Source organism: Melanotaenia boesemani, chromosome 7 (assembly GCF_017639745.1).
Source record: "Melanotaenia boesemani isolate fMelBoe1 chromosome 7, fMelBoe1.pri, whole genome shotgun sequence".
In the NCBI taxonomy this organism is placed as follows: Eukaryota; Metazoa; Chordata; class Actinopteri; order Atheriniformes; family Melanotaeniidae; genus Melanotaenia; species Melanotaenia boesemani.
In genome coordinates this window covers 5,764,853-5,787,445 of record NC_055688.1, presented here as the reverse complement: position 1 = coordinate 5,787,445, position 22,593 = coordinate 5,764,853, and the positions used below count along the sequence as shown (strand labels likewise).

The 22,593-nt window shown below is 43.3% G+C and overlaps 1 protein-coding gene across 2 annotated transcripts in view; it reads left to right on the top strand.

Annotated features, from left to right (window-relative positions):
• LOC121643379 (transcription factor COE3-like) overlaps positions 1–22,593 on the top strand; it is a 175,717-nt gene that overhangs the window by 6,000 nt on the left and 147,124 nt on the right. For both annotated transcript variants that reach the window (XM_041990765.1, XM_041990764.1), the window contains exons 2-4: positions 15,341–15,497; positions 17,955–18,018; positions 21,479–21,534. In XM_041990765.1, coding sequence (XP_041846699.1) covers positions 15,341–15,497; positions 17,955–18,018; positions 21,479–21,534 — 277 coding nt within the window. The remainder of the gene's footprint in view (positions 1–15,340; positions 15,498–17,954; positions 18,019–21,478; positions 21,535–22,593) is intronic.

The window sequence follows — 22,593 nt, the reverse complement described above, 5'->3', positions numbered from 1 at the left end:
CAAAGATCTTCAGCAGCTTTCTGACTGGTTATGATGATGATGATGATGATGATTATGGAAAAAGTATAGTGGGAGTTCTCTGAGCAGATCAATAAGTGAGAGTATTTAAGAAGTCCCTGATCAGATCCATAAATCCTGACAGTCAGCAGGATTCCAAACTGTTCCTGAAAGAATCAGCTGTTTCCAGGATTTCCTCTTCCTCTTCCTCCTCCTTCTCTTCTTCTTCTTTTTACTTGTCTTCGTTCTGTGATTATGATAAATATTTTCATTGTTATTAGATGAGACGGAGACATTTAGAATACTTGGATTCAGCTGGGATGCTGTGGTCAGAGCTGCAGACATTTATTGATCAATGATCAGTTCTTCACCGTGAGACGAGTCACCGGGTTTCTAACACTTCTTCTTCTTCTTCTTCTGCTTCTTCTTCTTCTTCTGTTTCTTCTTCTTCTTCTTCTTCTTCTGCTTCTTCTTCTTCTTCTTCTGTTTCTTCTTCTTCTTCTTCTTCTGCTTCTTCTTCTTCTTCTTCTGTTTCTTCTTCTTCTTCTTCTTCTGCTTCTTCTTCTTCTTCTTCTTCTGCTTCACACTTTACCAAATTAGACTTTAATTGGTGAAAACCGACCAGCTTTGGAAGTGAAGCTGGAGGCGTCTGTAAACTGTAGAAACTCTGAGTGTGAGTGAGGAGTGTAAACTGTAGAAACTCTGAGTGTGAGTGAGGAGTGTAAACTGTAGAAACTCTGAGTGTGTGTGAGGAGTGTGAAGCTCCTCACAGCTTCGTTCGGTGTTTTAGAAGCTGAATGGCCACATGTGGAGCAGCAGAGAGGAAGTTCCTGGTTTTAGAGACAAATCTTCATGTTTAATGTTTCTGTATCGTTGTCAGACTCATGATGTTTGTCCTGCAGGTGTGTGTGAGAGTGTGTGTGTGTGTTTTCTGGTTGATCAGCGTTGATGAGGTTTAGGATTAGTGTGCACATCAGTGCATAGTCATCTAAACTTGTGTATAAATGAAAGTTCTTAAATTCTCCTTTGTGTAAACTCACACATAAAATGTTTATTGTGTTTTTAGATTTAAAAAGTTACAACATAAAAAATGAGAAGAACAAGATGTTATTTATGATTTCGGTTTCTTCGTTATGAATTTATGAAGCTCAGCTGTAAAAACAAACATGTCACAGGTCACAGACGTCGGCCATCGAAGCGTCTGAAGTCTGGTCAACAGCAGCTTCCAGGGAAAAGATGAGGCGGGAATACAGGATGTGGTGCAGTCGGGTTACATGCTTTATTTTAACACTACTAAACTAATACACTTTGTATACATCTGAATGTTTGTTTATTTACGCCAGTTAATGAGACCAGGTTTTCAGGAAGATTTTCCAGTGATGCTGTGACCCGGTTCGTCTGCAGCTTCTAATCTGACCGTATCCAGAACTCCCTGCAGGTTCTGAACCTTTACAGATATTTAAATGAGTCATTTATCCAGCTGGTGTAGAAAACAAACAAACCAAAAAACTCAATTAAAACCAAAAGCTGGAAAGTTTTTAATACAACAAACACTTAGATCTGCAATCATTTATTTAGTTTAACAACACAAACAAAACAAACTAACAAACAATAAATATAAATAAATCCAGAATTTAATGCAGCAATGTGGATTTTAGTTCAGTGAGTTTAAAGCTGCACGACTGACCTCTGGCACATTTTCCCAGGGCCCCCCACCCCACCGACGGTTCATCCAGCATCTCCATCCTGCCTCTTCTCTCAGATCTCTACAGTCAGTAAAAGTCAGTCTGATGTAGACTTTTCTCTTCCTCTGTCCCTTCCTGTCGTTCTCTTCCTCTCTTCCTCGGCTAACGTCCTAACGGTGCGCGTTAGAAACAACCAGCATGTTTCAATCCAGCTGCTGGTGCCTAAAGTCAAGCTGAACCAGTCAGAGACAAAAGTTTAGAAAGCTGCACAGTGCTGCTTTAATAGCTGGGTTCTGGTGACGTCTGTGGTTCTGATGATTGAGTTCTGATGATTGGGTTCTGATGGCTGGGTTCTGATGGCTGGGTTCTGATGATTGAGTTCTGATGGCAGGGTTCTGATAGTTGGATTCTAATGGCTGGGTTCTGATGGCTGGGTTCTGATGATTGAGTTCTGATGGCTGGGTTCTGATGGCTGGGTTCTGATAGTTGGGCTCTGGTGACGTCTGTGGTTCTGATGATTGAATTCTGATGGCTGGGTTCTGATGGCTGGGTTCTGATAGTTGGGTTCTAATGGCTGGGTTCTGATGATTGAGTTCTGATGGCTGGGTTCTGATGGCTGGGTTCTGATAGTTGGGTTCTAATGGCTGGGTTCTGATGATTGAGTTCTGATGGCTGAGTTCTGATGGCTAGGTTCTGATGGCTGGGTTCTGATGATTGAGTTCTGATGGCTGAGTTCTGATGGCTGGGTTCTGATAGTTGGGTTCTGATAGTTGGGTTCTAATGGCTGGGTTCTGATGGCTTGGTTCTGATAGTTGGGTTCTAATGGCTGGGTTCTGATGGCTGGGTTCTGATGGCTGGGTTCTGATGATTGAGTTCTGATGGCTGAGTTCTGATGGATGGGTTCTGATAGTTGGGTTCTGATAGTTGGGTTCTGATGGCTGAGTTCTGATGGCTGGGTTCTGATAGTTGGGTTCTAATGGCTGGGTTATGATGGCTGGGTTCTGATGGCTGGGTTCTGATGGCTGGGTTCTGATAGTTGGGTTCTGATGGCTGGGTTCTGATGGCTGGGTTCTGATGATTGAGTTCTGATGGCTGAGTTCTAATGGCTGGGTTCTGATAGTTGGGTTATGATGGCTGGGTTCTGATAGTTGGGTTATGATGGCTGGGTTCTGATGGCTGGGTTCTGATAGTTGGGTTCAAATGGCTGGGTCATGATGGCTGGGTTCTGATGGCTGGGTTCTGATGGCTGGGTTCTGATAGTTGGGTTCTAATGGCTGGGTTCTGATGGCTGGGTTCTGATGATTGAGTTCTGATGGCTGGGTTCTGATGGCTGGGTTCTGATAGTTGGGCTCTGGTGACGTCTGTGGTTCTGATGATTGAATTCTGATGGCTGGGTTCTGATGATTGAGTTCTGATGGCTGAGTTCTAATGGCTGGGTTCTGATGGCTGGGTTCTGATGATTGAGTTCTGATGATTGGGTTCTGATGGCTGAGTTCTAATGGCTGGATTCTGATGGCTGGGTTCTGATGATTGAGTTCTGATGATTAAGTTCTGATGGCTGGGTTCTGATGGCTGGGTTCTGATAGTTGGGTTCTGATAGTTGGGTTATGATGGCTGGGTTCTGATGGCTGAGTTCTAATGGCTGGGTTCTGATGGCTGAGTTCTAATGGCTGGATTCTGATGGCTGGGTTCTGATGATTAAGTTCTGATGGCTGGGTTCTGATGGCTGGGTTCTGATAGTTGGGTTCTGATAGTTGGGTTCTAATGGCTGGGTTCTGATGGCTGGGTTCTGATAGTTGGGTTCTAATGGCTGGGTTCTGATAGTTGGGTTCTAATGGCTGGGTTCTGATAGTTGGGTTCTGATGGCTGGGTTCTGATGATTGAGTTCTGATGGCTGAGTTCTAATGGCTGGGTTCTGATGGCTGGGTTCTGATGATTAAGTTCTGATGGCTGGGTTCTGATGGCTGGGTTCTGATAGTTGGGTTCTGATAGTTGGGTTCTAATGGCTGGGTTCTGATGGCTGGGTTCTGATAGTTGGGTTCTAATGGCTGGGTTCTGATAGTTGGGTTCTAATGGCTGGGTTCTGATAGTTGGGTTCTAATGGCTGGATTCTGATGGCTGGGTTCTGATGATTAAGTTCTGATGGCTGGGTTCTGATGGCTGGGTTCTGATAGTTGGGTTCTGATAGTTGGGTTCTAATGGCTGGGTTCTGATGGCTGGGTTCTGATAGTTGGGTTCTAATGGCTGGGTTCTGATAGTTGGGTTCTAATGGCTGGGTTCTGATAGTTGGGTTCTGATGGCTGGGTTCTGATGATTGGGTTCTGATGGCTGAGTTCTAATGGCTGGGTTCTGATGGCTGGGTTCTGATGATTGAGTTCTGATGATTAAGTTCTGATGGCTGGGTTCTGATGGCCGAGTTCTAATGGCTGGATTCTGATGGCTGGGTTCTGATGATTGAGTTCTGATGATTAAGTTCTGATGGCTGGGTTCTGATGGCTGGGTTCTGATAGTTGGGTTCTGATAGTTGGGTTATGATGGCTGGGTTCTGATGGCTGAGTTCTAATGGCTGGATTCTGATGGCTGGGTTCTGATGATTGAGTTCTGATGATTAAGTTCTGATGGCTGGGTTCTGATGGCTGGGTTCTGATAGTTGGGTTCTGATAGTTGGGTTCTGATAGTTGGGTTCTGATAGTTGGGTTATGATGGCTGGGTTCTGATGGCTGAGTTCTAATGGCTGGGTTCTGATGGCTGAGTTCTAATGGCTGGATTCTGATGGCTGGGTTCTGATGATTAAGTTCTGATGGCTGGGTTCTGATGGCTGGGTTCTGATAGTTGGGTTCTGATAGTTGGGTTCTAATGGCTGGGTTCTGATGGCTGGGTTCTGATAGTTGGGTTCTAATGGCTGGGTTCTGATAGTTGGGTTCTAATGGCTGGGTTCTGATAGTTGGGTTCTAATGGCTGGGTTCTGATAGTTGGGTTCTGATGGCTGGGTTCTGATGATTGGGTTCTGATGGCTGAGTTCTAATGGCTGGGTTCTGATGGCTGGGTTCTGATGATTGAGTTCTGATGATTAAGTTCTGATGGCTGGGTTCTGATGGCCGAGTTCTAATGGCTGGATTCTGATGGCTGGGTTCTGATGATTGAGTTCTGATGATTAAGTTCTGATGGCTGGGTTCTGATGGCTGGGTTCTGATAGTTGGGTTCTGATAGTTGGGTTATGATGGCTGGGTTCTGATGGCTGAGTTCTAATGGCTGGATTCTGATGGCTGGGTTCTGATGATTGAGTTCTGATGATTAAGTTCTGATGGCTGGGTTCTGATGGCTGGGTTCTGATAGTTGGGTTCTGATAGTTGGGTTCTGATAGTTGGGTTCTGATAGTTGGGTTATGATGGCTGGGTTCTGATGGCTGAGTTCTAATGGCTGGGTTCTGATGGCTGAGTTCTAATGGCTGGATTCTGATGGCTGGGTTCTGATGATTAAGTTCTGATGGCTGGGTTCTGATGGCTGGGTTCTGATAGTTGGGTTCTGATAGTTGGGTTATGATGGCTGGGTTCTGATAGTTGGGTTCTAATGGCTGGGTTCTGATAGTTGGGTTCTAATGGCTGGGTTCTGATAGTTGGGTTCTGATGACGTCAGTGCTTCTGATTGTAACAGAAAGTGAAATCCAGACGTCATCTTCGTGTTTGTTGCTATCAAGATGCTGCGTTAAATTCAGCTCTGACTGAACGAGGATGAGGAGGTGTTTCTGTGTGTGTGTGTGTGAATGTGTGTGTTTGTGTCATTTATGGCGGGACCAGGTGAGCATTCCTCTCTCTGGCATCGCTTGTCATCACCTTTGTCATGGATCCTCCGGCGCTGCGCTCTCCCGGGTCGGGCCAGTCACCTCGAGTTGTATGTGTGTGTGTGTGTGTGTGTGTGTGTGACTTTATTCAAGAGCTGTAATTCAGAATGGAGAGCCCTCCACCCCTCATCTTCACCTTCCTCTCCTACCTGACAAAGAAGACTACACTTCTACCTACACCTTCCAGCACCTTCCTCCTCCTCCTCCTCCTCAGCTGAACTGAAACGCTACGTCGGCCTTGGTTCCGTAGACTCTCTTCAACTTGGCGTCCTCGTATCGTGGTCATGTAGTTGGTGGCTCCGCCTCCTCTGATCTTACACTGCTCCTCTGATGACAAGTCAACAAAACCACGACAATTAATGGAGGAGCAGGTGACCAAACTAATGGCCTGTGTGTGTGTGTGTGTGTGTGTGTGTGTGTGTGTGTGTGTGTGTGTGAGAGAGACGGTGAAAGATGTTTGTGCAGAAACAGCTGACTGGAGGAACGGTGCAGCTGTGTTGGTCTGGTGTTCTGATGAAATGTGCTACCTTGTCTACATATCCTACTACCGGCTTAATTTATAAGCATACCTCTCGATCTGTGCTGCCCCTTCAGAAAATAATACAACATCTATTTTTCAAACAAGTCCTGGTTTTGTGTTAATAAATAATAATAAAATAGTTATATAAAATAGTAAGTTATCCACATACATGTGTATTAATGAACTGAAAATCTGTTGGAACGGACTTAAGAAATAATGTGAAGTGTTCAAAAATACAGCTGGAATAAATGAAAGTAGGTAGGATGATGGATGATGCAAATGACCCCATCAAAGTGCGCCATCTTATGCAGGTAGGATGACTTCACAAGATAAATTAATGAATGTATCTATTCAGATATTATGTAGTTATGAAAATCTCAAAATAGTATATCATATTCAAACATTCAAAGTATTTTTATGAACATGCATGAATATATATATAAGTTATCAATGAATGTATTTCACCATACAAAAGTCTCACAACAACATGGAAGTACAGCTGTTCTTAAACATGGAGTCAAGGGTAGCATGTATTTGTGAGCGTGTTCTCAACCCCACCTAGAAATGACGCTTTCGTGTTGTGTGCATGAGCAAAAAGCACAGGTAGGACGTCTCTATGGGTAGGATGAAATGTTAGAACAGCAGTTCCCATCCATACTGAGCCCGTCTGGGGACACGAGACACAAGATGTTTTCCCGTGGCCGTGCGTTATCAAGTCGTGGACACAGATGCACGTGAATGAGATTGCTAAGTCGTGGCCAGGAATTACTAAGGCGAGGGAACGGGATGATTAAGTGTTAGCCACATGATAGTTAAGCACAAATTTATGGGCAATTATTATATAATTTTTTTTTATTTTAATGTTCAGATGAAGTATAGAAGTATCCAGTCCAGTAGGTGAGTTTAACTGGATTCACCTAGCTTTAACTACAAAAGAACCAACTTAATGGTTCATCATTTAACTGCGGCTCCACAGTGGCTTCGTTTCCCAAAAACTACAAATCCCAAATAAAGTCTGCTTACACTATGGCAACCCTGGGAGGACAAACATCCTACTCAAAAAGCCAAAACATTATATAAGGAGATAGTCCGTTAGAATGAGAGTTACAAGGTCTGTTGTTATTTATCAGAACAGATTTATTATAGATTGCAGCTGATTTCTCACAACACCACACTTCAGTTAAGACACTAAATTCAGGTGCTGAAGGAGAATGTTGGACAAGTTGTTGATGCATTAGTAACACGTAGCCAGAGTTAGCTATTTTGAGTGATCTGTGGCCACCAGTACATTTCTTTCTGTCAGTGTCAGCAGACGGGCTCGGTGGCTCTCAGGTGAAGCATTAAACATCGCAAAGCCTGAAAACTGCAGATTTACAGAGCCTTGAACGCACCACATTACCACATCCCTGAACGGAGCACACATAAAAAGTTTCACGGAGCGAACTCTAACATGTATGTGATCACAAAGTAATCCGAGTAACTGACAGTAATCAGATTACATAAAATCAGAATATTTATGATAACTGACAAACATTTGACCGTCTGTCGTGACCATAACTGCGATAGAAAGCACGTCGCTCGAGCTGTGGCTGAGATGTTTGTCGCATGACGTCAGCATGGATGTTTTCATCTGTTGACATGTGAGCGGAATCAAAACCATCGTCTTCTGCATGTCGGTGTAACCCGCCTTAACCCTACGTAACCTCTCTTTACCCAACAAAACCTGCCGTAACCAAACTTAAATCAACATAACTAGCTTCTACTCGCTTTAACCTGCCTTAACCCACCGTAACTAGCCTTAACCCACTTATTGTCTTTAGGTTAAATGTTGCCACAAACTGTGTTAACTGCAGAGAAAAACTCTTAAATGTCTTAAAATTTGATGACTTTTACTAAAGTGACGCCAATATTAGAAAAAGGAAACTTTTCCTTTATTCATATGAGACCTGGAAGCTGTACAGACATGTTCCACATCTTGATAAAAACTAGTTTACAACCTTTACAGACCTTAAGAAATAATAAACAGAATGATGAAAATCTACGGCTCTTGGGGAAAAAAAGAGTGGTGTCCACTGAGTGAATGCCGTGTTTTTTGCTGGAAAAAGGTATGAATGACAGTTTGTGTCTTAGCATTTAAAATAAAAGAAAAAGATTTTATTTTAGATTTTTAGTGAGGGTGGGTCATTCTTGGCCTGCAGAATGAGGGGTGAATACAGAATGTGGAGACAACCGGAGGGTTATCAGACAGATTTAATCACAGGGAGAATCCCAGAACTTCAGTCTGGTTGGTATCTTTCAGCTCTGATGTCAGCATCATGTGACCAGAGCCATCACTCTAAGATAGCTAAGTCTTTATCAATAACACAGACAGTAGATGTTGAGATGACCTTTGACCTGCGAGCTGCCTTAGCATCCAGGATCAGCAGCTGAGCTGAACTTCATCTACATTCTGCAGCTTTGGTTCTGGTGTTCCTTCCAGATGTTTGATTTGATCGTTGATTGTCTCTCAGACTCGTTTGAGTGTTTCCGCCTGTTTCTGATCCGTTTGTGTTCTGGTTGGAGACGTGTCGTTCCTCGAAGTTAAATCGTGAATCAGTTCCTCGTTAGTTGAACTCGAAGCTGCAGAACAAACAGCTGCAGGTCGCAGTTTGACGTCTGTGTGATCTTTTTACACTTCACACATTCAACACCTCACAGAATGCACTAATTAGCACACACACACATGCACACACGCACACGTGTGGTCATAGAGTGAGCGCGTGCAGAAGCCCCTCAGTCTAAAGACTAATTTGTTGGTAATTGCAGCGTGACAGGAGCAGCCATTCCAGCATCGAGCCGCCGTTTCCCCGAGCCACTCGTCCTAATTAGGAATGACACACACTATTAAGGTGCACAAATGGAAATCAGTCAGGGGGCGTTCCCTCCCCGACGGCGCCCACCGCCATTGTGCCCACAGCAAAAGAGAGCTCCCACAATGCATTTCTTTTAACATCACAGGAAAACAGGAAAAGCTGTTTGTTGGAAATCTGATTACTTTGAACTGGCTCAGTTATAAGGACGAACGTTTATAAGCAGCGTTGGATCATTACAAGGTGATAGATTAGCTAAATTATTGATATTAAATCAGTAATAAACATGACATGATTGTCTTCCTATCATCTCCCACCAGTCTGCCCATTCCCCTCTGACCTCTGACATCAACAGACAACTGCTGCTCACTGGATATTTTCTCTTCTTCAGACCATCTCTGCAAACCTTAGAGATGGTTGTGTGAAAGTCTCAGTAGATCTGAAATACGCAGACCAACAACCATGCCACGTTCAAAGTTACTTAAATCCCCTTTCTTCCTCATTCTGATACTCAGATTGAAGTCCAGAAAGTGGTCTTCATCATGTCTACATGACTACATGCATTGAGTTGCTGCCATGTGATTGGCTGATTAGATATTTGTGTTAACAAGCAGTTAAACGGGGAGCTGATGAAGTGGACTCTGAGTGTGTGACTGAAAACTGACAGGAAGTCATTAAAGAAACCTTTGTGGGTAGCTTAAGTTCAAGTTAATCAGCATAAACTAGGAGGTTAAATAGATTCTTTGTTTTGATGAAATTCCTCTCTTGGTGTTTATGGTGCAGCATAAAGGAGGTAATTCAGACCACTGAGAACTTCACCCTTTAAATGTGCTTGTATGTGATACGTCCAACGTCTTGGACCTGTTTCATCACTTTATGGTAAAAACTTTGTTCCAAACCCTGTTAATCGAATCTGATTGTGGTTCTGCCCTCTGGGCTACAATAATTCTGACATATCACACAGCAGTAAATGATACAAATAAGAACTTTTTGCCCATTATTTCTTGGGTCAGGCGTTAAATAGTTAAAGATGCTGGTGCTGGTGACTGACTTTAACTGCTAAGTTGGGTTTAACTAGCAGCTCACTTTGTCATCTCCTGATCTCAGCTGCTCATCAATGTTTGATCCATAAAATCCCAGAAAAAGGCAACAAATGTTTGATCTGGAGTTCTTTTATACGTTCTTGTCCAGATCCAGCTCACTGTTTCCAACCAAATCCACTGCCCCAGAGTGTTAATAACCAGCAGAAACTGGTCTCTCTGCTTTAGTTTGTGGTTTAGACTCGAGCCGTCTTCTTGTTTACATCAGTTTTAAGCCTCCACCAGTTTCTCAGATTATTCTTTTTTTCTTCTTTGTTTGTTGGTGACGTTCTCATCAGCTGATCTGTGTTTGCTGCTAACTGTAGCAGCATGCTAGCAGAGGCGCGTAAACAGGAAGCTGCTGCTGTCCGTCTGCATGGTGCTGATGGGAGTTACTGTCACTAGAGGTGTCGAATCTGATGAGATTAACTGGCTGATTAACGTGGTGGATAGCTCTGTGTGTGTGTTGTATCAATGTGTTTGTGCCGAGTTTGTTTCTCACTGAATCAGATTTAAACCTCCATCGTTTATTTGATTAACATCCTGGCAGCCAGACGCTGTGTGTGTGTTTGTATGGATGTGTGTAAGGCCACACTGGTTAAAGACCCAAACAGCGGTCACGCTCCATCTCCTCTATGATTAATGACATGGTGTGTGTGTGTGTGTGAACATTCAGCACTCTGCAGTCCAGAGATGATTCACATCTTTCAGCAACTGATGCGGGTGTCAGTCAGTGGATTGGATGGTGGAGTTTTTACTGGAGGGACCTTCGGGGCCCCGAGGCCACAGATTTGGTCAGAAACAAGAAACTCAGAGATTCTCAGAACATCAACAAGACAAAAACAAAACATCCAAACATCTGAAAAAGAGAGGAAAACTGCAGAAAGAGAAAAAAACTGCAAAGATGGGAAAATTTAAAACTGCCAAATCATTTGATATGAAAACAGATGTAGAGACTAAAAACTGCAATCTTGGTAACTTTATCTGGACATCATTTCCAGTAACTCGCTGTTAGGTCCACATCCGACCAAAAGATACGTCATCATGTTTTTCCTCGTCAATTTTCACTGCTCAAAATCTCCAGTAACACAGCTGCTCTGCTGCATGTTTAGTGGTGCAGCAGTGAAAAATGTCCCCCCTCAAACAAATGTTGTTTAAGAAGTTTAAAACCTCAAATTCAGATCAGAAAAATAAAATAAAAAGTAATCTTCAGTATGAACCAGTATCCCGAGCAGGACTTTTTAAAAGAAAACAGCATGAAACAACAACAAGAAACGCTTTTCTGATCAGTGTTCTGCATGTTTGTAAAGGGGTAGCTGACAGGAAACATGGCTGCTCTCCGTCTGCAGTTTGGTGTAGAACTGGATCTCCAAGTTTGTTAATGAGAAGCAGCCTTGGGTTCCCTCACACTGGTGTCGGGAAGCTGATCCATGATCTGATCCTGTTCAACCCTCTGCATGTTTCCTTGCTGTGTCACTGTCTGATTATGAGAGCTGAACCTGGATGTTGCGGCTCGACATTCAGAAGTCAAACTGAAATGTTCCACACGGCTGCTGCAGCATTTCCTCCACACTCGGACGGATCTGCTGCTTCTGGACATGTTTGCATCTCTGGTAAACCTTCAAAGTCCTTCAGGTTGAAACAGAGTGTGGACAGAAGATGATCCCCTAATCCCAGAAAAGTAAAGATCCATCTGGAAGGTTTGGCTGCATTATTCCTGCTGTGTGTGTGTGTGTGTGTGGATATGAACTAACTGCACACACACCCGGCTGTGCAGTTCAGTAATTGTTTGCAGAGCGCTCGACATGACTCCTGCTGACCTTTAATTTCAGGCTTTGTGGTGAAAACGTGCAGATAGCCGGCCGCGGCCCTCACTCGCCTCTTCGTGTTTGTTCAGTGTGTGTGTGTGTGTGTGTGTGTGTGTGTGTGTGTTCCCCTCCGGCTGCTGGAGTGTGATTTACACTCCAGGCATGTTTGAGCGAGCCGTGTGCCATCGATACTGTTTTTATTACACCTTTTGCCAAGTGCTAACAGCCGGGTACGAGCGGCGCTGACGAGTGGATGCAGCCATAATTAGCATAATTGAAATAATAATAATGCTAACAAGCTTTCTGAGAGGAGGCAGAGCAGCGAGGAGAGGACGAACGTCGCCGTGGCGATCTGCTGTCTGCTCGGCCGCCGCAGAGCCTGGCGTTTAATGGGATAATGGCTGCTTTAGTGATGCTTGTGATGAAACAGGTGCCAGGTCCAGTTTGGATCTGAATCTATTTCAGCTTCTTTCTGTCAAATAAACAACAAATCTGCTCAGTTCTGGAACATAAACACTGACTTCCGTCCAGTTCTGCAGGTTCATGTTTTAATTCAGAACAAGAAGGATTTTCTCTTTGCAGGGAGATAAAAAAAGATTTTATTGATTCATCATTAATCCTGATAATTGATGCTGGTGCTTGTTGCATTTTCTGTCACCACCACACAGATTATTTCACACCAGATCAGAAAAACAGTCACCTGATCTGGTGGGAAAGTGGATCTTGAGCCGGACTCTAAAGGCACATTTCTGATCATTTTTACAAGTCAAATGTATTTCAGGGAAATAATCCAGATTATACGAGAAACTGAATGCATTTAATCATAGCTAGTTATTTTTAAATCAATGTTTCTTTCATGAAAATGGCAAAATTTTAACAACAAATCAGATAAGGATCAGATTTTGGTGCTGCATGTAAACAGGCTCATTATAAAAACAGAAGTCAAAGATGGATCAAACAAAACCAGCCAGACAAAAACCAATGATCGTAACCAAATATCTCAGTCCTCACAGGGGCGGGTCTAGAGAAGTTTTGATCTGAGGGAGAGGGGGGCTTGGAAAAAGGTGGCCTTTAAACGAAAAGTTGTACATTTTAGGGAATGATGAACCATGTTGGTCTGATGTAAACATCCAGGCAACATTTGTAGAAAACAGTCAGCATTAATTTCATTCAGGACAATCCTGTTTGACGTTCTCACACCAGCAGTGGAGATGATTTACTTCCAGCAGTCAGAGGTTTGATCAGGGTTCATTCAGCATGTCTAGAAAAGCAACTGCACAGTCGTCACATCTGCCGGTTTGATGATGTTTACATCCTCTTCATGAAGCGTAGACAGTCTGAACAAACAAACATTGTCATCTGTTTGAGCTGTTTGTGATGAAGACTGGTTGTAGTTGGACATCTGAGGTTTTATACGTCAGTTTACATTTGTTACAATTCAGTTGTCGGTAGTTAGGATGCGGAGGTCTGTGCTCCCCCCGGGCCACCATTTGGATCCCACCTGGACTTCTCATTTAATTCTCAGGTGTACCACCTCACCTGTTATCTGATCATCCCGTTCATAGCTCACACGCCATCTTTACTTCTGCTCACATGAAGCCCAAACTGTCCTTTATATGCAACCCTCACTTTTTCACCCTATTGTTAAGTATTTTGTCAATATAAAGTGGATGAGCTAAGTATTTTGTTTGTTAAAATTTAAGTTGACTTTCCATTAAACTGAGTCAAAATCATTCTGATTCTTAATCTTAAGGAAACCAAATGATTTGAGTAAGTCTGATTTGAACAAATTCAATTACTGAGCCTGAATGAACTTTATTCAAACTTCTTACCAGCTGAAACAAACCGGTTCAGTTTTTTCTGTCTCCGCTGCAGATCAAAGTTAGTCTGGAGTCCTGAAACGTCCCCGCAGATTAATCTGTGTTTAAATAAGTTGACATGATGGAGATTTCTGCTGTTCAGCATGTAAAGAAAACATGAGTTGTACAGAAAATAAATACACTAAATGTTTTTATTGCTCTGTGACTCTACAGGTGGTGTAAAACAATCTGATGCATTCGGCTGGTTTTAAATGTTCGGATGTTACAGAAAAACATCAGAAACCTAAAAAACGGAATGAAATCAGCTGTTTTCATCCTTTTCATGACACGTCAGAGATTCCCTGCTGGATGCTGAAGGATTTCTTGTTTTGAGTGTGTGAGGTGAAGTCAGCTGCTGGTTGTACCTGCAGACAGGTGTGTTTGTGTGTGTGTGTGTGTGTGTGTGATGGATAAAACAGATGCTCGTGGCTGATTTTCTTCACGCAGGAAGTCATTGAAAATATCTGTTGATGAAAGTGTTGAAGTCTTCCTCTCTGTCATTTCACTCGCTGCTATTTTTATTCCAACACTCAGCTGCTTTTATTCCCTCCGAGCCTCCATTAAAACTTCCAGATACACACCTGAGCAGCTCCTCTTCCTCCTCCTCCTCCTCCTCCTCCCCGTGGAGTTCCTGTGCCGACTCTCCACTCTGCGTCCGCCTGGCTAAACGCTGCGAGTTGGAAGAATTAGCCTTCAACAAACTGGCCTACAAATGAGGCATTAGGCATCGGTAATGGAGGTGCAGAAAGGTCACGGCTGTATTAATCTGCCGTCTGGGGAATACACCCCGGAGCCGGGAAGCTCGGGGGCCGAGGGAGCCGGCAAGTTTCCAAAAACAAACCTCCAGCATGAATAAATATTTATGGGTGCCCCGGCGATCGTATTGATTATGAAGCGTTTATGGAAACAAAACGAGCAGGAAAATGAGATTGATGTTGGGATATTCGGCTGTTGTCGGTCCGTTTTCCCCCTCGGACACTTTGAGCTTCCGCAGGCTGAGAGCAGAGGTCGCTTCCTGCAGGAGCATCGACTTTATTTCAGGATCAACAAGGATTTTTATCCTTTTTCTCTAAAGTCAGCTGACTTCATTTACAGGCTGAAATCTTCCCCATTTATATCACATTCATCTCTGATTCCAGCCAGGACGAGTATACACGATGCTCACAAACCAAAGTATTTCTAATAACAGTTTCTTTCCTTTTTAAAATAAAATGGCAGAAAAATATGTTTTCAGCTTTTATCAGGTTTAAAAGGCGGAGTTTTTTTTAAATGTATTTCCAGCTGCTGTCAGACAGGAAGTGCACGTACGACTTCCTGCAGCTGGTGTGTGGAGTTTATGAAGTCTGATGAATTAATGCTCATCAGAGGGAAACACGTGTAAAACAGATAAATTAAATAAATATCACTTTCAAAACATCCAGTTCAGTACGTGTTTGTGTGTAAACTACTCCATATATATATATATATATATATATATATATATATATGTGTGTGTGTGTGTGTGTGTGTGTATTGTTTTGCATATATATCTTTTTTCTCCCCCTTCATCTTCCTACAAGTTCAGGGTTTTTTTTATTATTTTTTTTTATCTTTGTGGTTCTGGGTCTGATTCTGCTTCTGATGATGAACAAAAAACAAAATGTGTATTTTTACTTGTGTTTGTAAGATGAAGATAATGATGATGACTCTGTCTGTCTTCCAGCGGGGTGGGATTGGCCCGAGCTCACTTTGAGAAGCAGCCTCCGTCCAACCTGAGGAAGTCCAACTTCTTCCACTTCGTTCTGGCGCTGTACGACCGACAGGGTCAGCCGGTCGAGATCGAGAGGACTTCCTACGTGGACTTTGTGGAGAAAGACAAGGTGATGGCCTCTTCATGTTCCTATTCTCAGCCAGTTTTCAGACTCCAGTATGCAAAGTTGACTGTCAAATACTTTAGATTTTACCTTTATATACCACATAAAAATATAATATATAATGATCTGACAATTATTTCTTCCCTTTATTAACATGTTAATAAAATAAAATAAATAATAAAAATAATAATAAAAAATCTAATCTGAATTTGAAGAATTATATAGAAGTATCAGCTGATTTGACTCCTGTTTGTGTGATCGATCAGATTTTTTAAAGAACCAAACTCTGTGACACTCTGATGGAAAAGCATAAGAATATAAAAACTCAGCTGATGTGTCGGAAACTGTCCCCATTCACGTCCGCGAGAGCAAAAGGATTTCATTTTGTTCTCGTATGTAACAGCCTTAAAGAGAGCAGAGAGGAGCCCAGTGCATGATGGGACGTCCCCCAGCAGCCTTGGCCTATAGCAGCAGGACTAAAGGGATGGACCAGGGTCACCAAGCCAGACCAACTATAAGATTTATCAGGACGGAAAGTTTGAAGATGATCTTAAAGGTAGAGAGGATGTCTGCTTCCTGAAGCCAGACTGGGAGCTGGTTCCACAGAGAGGGGTCTGAGAACTGAAGGTTCTGCCTCCTGTTCTACTTTTAGAAACTCTAGGAACCACCAGTAAACCTACAGCCTGAGAGTGAAGTGCTCTGTTGGGAAAATCTGCAACAAAGCGATCTTTAAATCCAGCTCTGAACCAGTGGTTCAGTCCCACTCAGGAAGGACTTTAACCTGCTCACACAGTTTTCCATCAGGTCGTGTTTCCAGTTGAAAAGTGAAAGTTTTTTACCGTCTCTGCAGGACTCTGTGATGGTTCGTCCGGTAAAGTTAAAGTCTGTTCACCGACATTAAACACAGGAAGCTGCTGCACTGACTCTAATAACACTGATGAGCCTGCTGATAACATCCAGGCAGGTTTGGGGGTGTTTGTTCTTTGATCAGCTGCCAGCTGGCTCGACATCCTCCACCCACTCCCTCACCTCACCTCTGCTTTGACCTCTAGTCTCTCGCCCCGACACAAACGCACTGGGACTGAGCCAAAACTCCCAGGCACAGTTGGCACCAAGCGGCCGACCGACTCGGGCTGAGAGGGAGGAGAGGAGAGAAATAAAATGGGGGGAAGAAGAGGAGGGGAGGAAGGTCACCGCAGAGAGGAAATGGAAAGAGGGAGGTGAAGAAAAATAAAGGAGATTCAGATTTATTTAGCGCTCTCATGACGTCGTCCTCACCTGCCGCATGGAGGGAGCAGGCGGTCAGGATCCTCAGTCAGAGTTTGATAGCTGAAGGTGATCCGAGACGTTCAGCATCTCCAGAAGTCATCGTTCTGACAAATCAGCACATCATTCAGGACAATCTTTATATTAGTGAAATATAAAGATTCCATGAAAAGTACCCTGTCTCAAGAAACATAGTGAAAGATGGCGTATATTCACATTTACTTGTCACACGAGCTTAGCATCTACAGCATCGGTCACGATTATTGATAGATCTTATGAAGTTGGTGACTGTATTTTTGGGGTCAGAAATAAAAAGGCGTGCATATTCTGGCAGAGGGGTTTGGCCCTCAGTAAATCTGACCCTGTTGATCCCAGCATTTTGTCAGAATTTGTACATACCATTACTGTTAGACAATTTCATTTTCTTTTTCATTTTTTAAAAAATAAATATAAGCAGGCTTTAGTTTAGAGGCTGCTGGTAAGTTCTTCTGGGTAGTAAACGTGAATATACGCCATCTACAGGCTACTGGCTGTCACTACGCCCCTTCTGAGGGGGGATTTTTGCTGGGGTGCTTTTTTTTGGCACAGCACTGGTCGCCATACTCACTCCAACATGATCCAGCAAAGATTCCTCATTTACTCCCACCATGTGCATCACGCATTTTTACATCGAACAAATATGATCACATTCTTAATGGTGATGCATGATCCAGTGTTAATGATGATTTACTAACATGAAGACACAACCTAGGTCATAGCCACACCGCAAAAAAAAACAAAACTCCGGTGGTGACACCCCCCCCTAAAAAACTAAAAAACAAAAAACAAAAGAAGATCTTACTATTCTTCTAAGAAATTAAACCCTAACGTCAGAGATTTTGGTTTGATTAAAAAAATGTGGCTTAATGGGACTTAAGTAAATGAATAAATAATAGAAAAAGAAATAAAATAAATTAGACCAAAAGTGGTTTGTTTCAGATTTAAAACATAATGTATAAAATTATTTTAACTGTAAAATGGAAATTTAATTTCTTAATTCTGACTCAGATGCACTTTAAGACATGGAAGAACAATCTGCAGCCAAACTTCCACCTTCCTTCCTTCCTGGCTGTAAACTCTGCATTGCTGCTGGTTAACTGGGAATGAACTGGGAACATGGGATTTTAAAGTGTTTTTTTTGTGTTTTTGTGTTTGCAGGAATACAATGGAGAGAAGACCAACAATGGAATCCACTACAGGCTGCAGCTGCTGTACAGCAACGGTGAGACCAAACCTGATCTGAAATTTACAAAAAAAAGCAAACAAACAAAAAAAAAGACATGTCAGATCAGAAAAGAAATCAAACACTTGACGCAGTTCTGTTTGGAGTCATTTGTGTAGCTGGATCTTCCTGTGGGATTAGATCAGACCCCAACATTGGTCCAGATCAGTTTCACTGTGTTTTAGATCTTATGCAAAATCCTGTGACAAAGAACAGTTCTTTTGAATCTGAGTAGGGAATTTAGAAACCCAGGACAAACATCCAGCTAGCTTTGACTTCCAGCCGTCCTTCAGCAGAATAGCTGCTGTTTGACACATAAATGAAACTGGAACAGTGGAAATAAAGAAACAAATCACAGACCAGTACACACTGGTGACTAAAAAAGGCATGCTGCGTTGGTTATGTTTAAACCATGAAACTATCCAGTAAAAAAGTTTTTTTCACCCGTATAATGTAACGTTCAAGAAACGCTGCTGAAGTCATCACGTCACCCTGCAAGCCCAACCCAGTCTTACACAGTTACAAAAATAGCATGATAACTTTTTAGTGTACAGTTAAACATGAACATCATTTTTTCCACTGAACATTTACCTTCGCTGACTTTACCCTGCAGGTGGTGAAACATATTGAATGTATTTCCTGCTTTCACTACAACTTTTTATGTCATATCACAGGCTGGTGAGCCATCCTCCACAATGACACCTTGGTCATGTTTTTTTAGAACCAAAAAAATCTGATGGGGATGACATAAACTGTTGGGAGGGAGTAACTCTTCCTCTGATATATTTTCCCACTGGGACATGCAGTCAAAAAAGTGTTTGCAGCACCCTGCAGTTTCTGGAGTGTCCAGCATCACCTGCAAAGTCCCGCGTCATGTGCAACATCCTGCAACGTACTGCAACATCCTGCAATGTCCTGCTACGTCCTGCATCGTCTGCAGCATCCTGCTGTGTCCTGCAACATCCTGCTACGTCCTGCATCGTCTGCAGAATCCTGCTATGTCCTACAGCATCCTGCTATGTCCTGCATCGTCTGCAGCATCCTGCTATGTCCTGCAGCATCCTGCTACGTCCTGCATCATCTGCAGCATCCTGCTATGTCCTGCATCGTCTGCATAATCCTGCTATGTCCTACAGCATCCTGCTACGTCCTGCATCGTCTGCAGCATCCTGCTATGTCCTGCATCGTCTGCAGCATCCTGCTATGTCCTGCAACATCCTGCTACGTCCTGCATCGTCCGCAGCATTCTGCTATGTCCTACAACATCCTGCAACGTCCTGCATCGTCTGCAGCATCCTGCTACGTCCTGCAACATCCTGCTACGTCCTGCAATGTACTGCAACATCCTGCAATGTCCTGCAACATCCTGCTACGTACTGCATCGTCTGCAGCATCCTGCTATGTCCCACAACGTACTGCAACATCCTGAAACCTCCTGCAACATCCCGCAACATACTGCAACGTCCTGCAACGTCCTGCAACGTCCTGCTACGTCCTGCTACGTCCTGCAACATCCTGCAACATCCTGCAACATCCTGCAAAATCCTGCAACATCCTGCATTGTCTACAGCATCCTGCTATGCCCTTCAATGTACTGCAACATCCTGAAACCTCCTGCAACATCCAGCTAGGTCCTGCAACGTTACGCAACGTCCTGCTACGTCCTGCAACATCCTGCTACGTCCTGCAACGTCCTGCAACGTACTGCAATGTCCTCCAATGTCCTCCAACGTCCTGCAACGTACTGCAATGTCCTGCAATGCCCTGCAATGCCCTGCTACGTCCTGCTACATCCTGTTATGTTCTCCAGTGCCCTGCTACGTCCTGCTACATCCTGTTATGTCCTCCAGTGCCCTGCTACGTCCTGCTACATCCTGCAACGTCCTGCAATGTCCCACAGCGCCCCACAGCAGCCCTGCTTCCACTTACAGTGTCGTACAACTGGCCAACTATAGTGCTACCATAGTTGATGTTCGGAGGACCAACTCCAAACGACACCCGTGCGTCATCAGGCGTCGCCCAGAAGTTACTTTAACCCAAATAACTTTTTTTTTTAAAAAAGAGCAAAAACCTATAAATTTTCTGAAGTACTGGACTTTTTTTTTCCTTTAAAGCAGAAAACATGAAACCAGAACCATCTGAGAGCTGAAATGACTCATCCTTGTTGTAAATTCACCACATCACATCTGCAGTGGCAGTCATGTGACCCTTGGATTGATGTCAGGGGCAACACCATGTGATGTGATCCATTGTCTTTATTTACATCAACAAGAAAATGAACCAATTTCACAGAATCTGGAATGAAGTGAAACAATTTCTGAAGGAAAAAAATAAAGGTTTTCCAGAAGTTTTTCAGTCTGGGAACGTGCCGATACTGACTGTTGGCGTCAAACTGAACCCAAATCAAACCATTTTTTCCTTTCAGATTTGCAGCATTGACTGATGAAGTGGAGTTAATGATGGGATGTTTCCCACAGGTCTGTGCTGCTCTACAGTAGGATTATTTAGGATTTCTATCAAAGGTCACCTCACCGGACTCCAACTTTAACTCAGCTGAGCACTTTTAAGAGTCTGGAAAATGTTTTTCATTATCAGCGCTGCAGACATCTGGAATATCTGACAAGCAACCGAACCTGAACTCTGTTTTCTCCATCGGGGCGGGGAGCGTGTGGATCTGCGGCTGATTGGAAACACACAACTTGGCTTTGTTCTGGCTGCAGTCCAGACGGGCGGGAGGAGAAGGAGGAGGAGGAGGAGGAAGAGGACAGCCGTAATGCGCCCCGACTCCTGCAGGAGCTGCAGATAAAGTGGGACATAAAAGAGCGTTTCCTTCCAGAGGCGGATAAATCACTCTAATATGAGTCGTCGGATTAGCATCGTGCGGAGGTAATTGACCTCATCTGCAACCGGGACGGATAGCCGCCATTTAGGCTGCAGACCGAGGAGTGAATCATGTCAATTAGAAGCAGAGGAAGCTGCGAGGAAACAGGCCGAAAAACAAGAAGCCGCAGCATCCAGCACAATTAGAGCTGCTGCTCGTCTAACAGGTGTTCCCTCCACCCCATGTCGTGTTTGTGTCACATTTACGCCCGAATGCATAGGTAATAAAACACAAGCGGTCCTGATTGATATTTAATTTGTTGGAGAATGAGGATTCGTTGTTCTCCTGGAGGAGGAAGGCAGCGGGGGGCCGAGAGGAGGCGGCCTCCTCCATAAATAATAAAGAGCTCTGCAGCAGTAATGTTTGGGTTTGCAGGGAGGAGGAGTGTGTGCAAATAGAAATAACACAACCAGGACATAAATTACAACACAACTCATTTACACCATATTATTAGGAATCTCTGGTTTGAGGGATTTTTTTCATTGTGGCTAGTGTGTGTGTGTGTGTGTATGTTTTATGTACAGACTGTCTGAACTGCTTTTTTTGTCTCATCAGTGTTTGTTTCTGCTGGTTTTTCAGGCATCCGGACAGAACAGGATCTATATGTCCGACTGATCGACTCCATGACCAAACAGGTGAGAAACTCACCTGCCGTCACACTCCCTCTTCTTTATGTCAACTTTCAGGCTTTCATGTGACAGTATCACAAGCAAAATGAGAATTAATGATTGATAAAACTTTAATTTAATTAACTGTTATTCGTTAACAGAAAAAATCAGAAATAGTCCAAAATATTTGCGATTCTCAAATATTTTAAGACGTAACTGCACTTTCTGCAAACAATAATAATCCCTGTGAGTATTTTACAGACTGAAAACATTTTTTTTAAATGCCTCTGAGACCTGACGTCAACAACAAGTTTGATTTACTTCTTTAATCACTCCGTTAAAATCAACCTGAAGACCATTCGTTCATGTCTGAAATGTAACTTCTGCCTCATTTTGTTTTCCAAGTTTATGAATTTGCTAATTAGCCCTGGCTTTGTCACGAAACAGTTTTCACGATTTAAAGGTTAAATTCCAGCTTCACTAACTTAAAGTCCAAAAACAGTTTTTTGACTAAAAATATAAACAACAACAAAACAGAGCACAAAAAACAAGAGCTTAAAGATGTTAAAGTGACCAGAAGTTCCATGAAACAAAACCTCAGCTGGTGGGTCATTCATTTTATCATACTGTATACTCACCATCCTCTTCATCACGTCCACCTTGCTAGTACTGCGTTGGAGCCATTTTCTTCCAGAACTGCCTTAATTCTTGGTGTCATAGATTCAACAAGGTGGTGGAAACATTCCTCAGAGGTTTTGCTCCATATTGACATGACAGCGTCACACAGCTGCAGCACATCCATGATGAGAATCTCTCGTTCCACCACATCCCAAACCTGCTGTACTGGATTGAGATCTGGTGACTGTGGAGGACGTTGGAGTCCAGTGAACTCACTGTCATGTTCTAGAAAGCAGGTGGAGATGGTCTGAGCTTTGTGACATGGTGCATTATCCTGCTGGAAGTAGCATCAGAAGATGCTCCACTGTGGTCATAAAGGGACGGACATGGTCAGCAACAATACTCAGGTAGGCTGTGGTGGTTAAACCAGGCCACGTTGGTACTAAGGGACTCAGAGTGGGCCAAGAA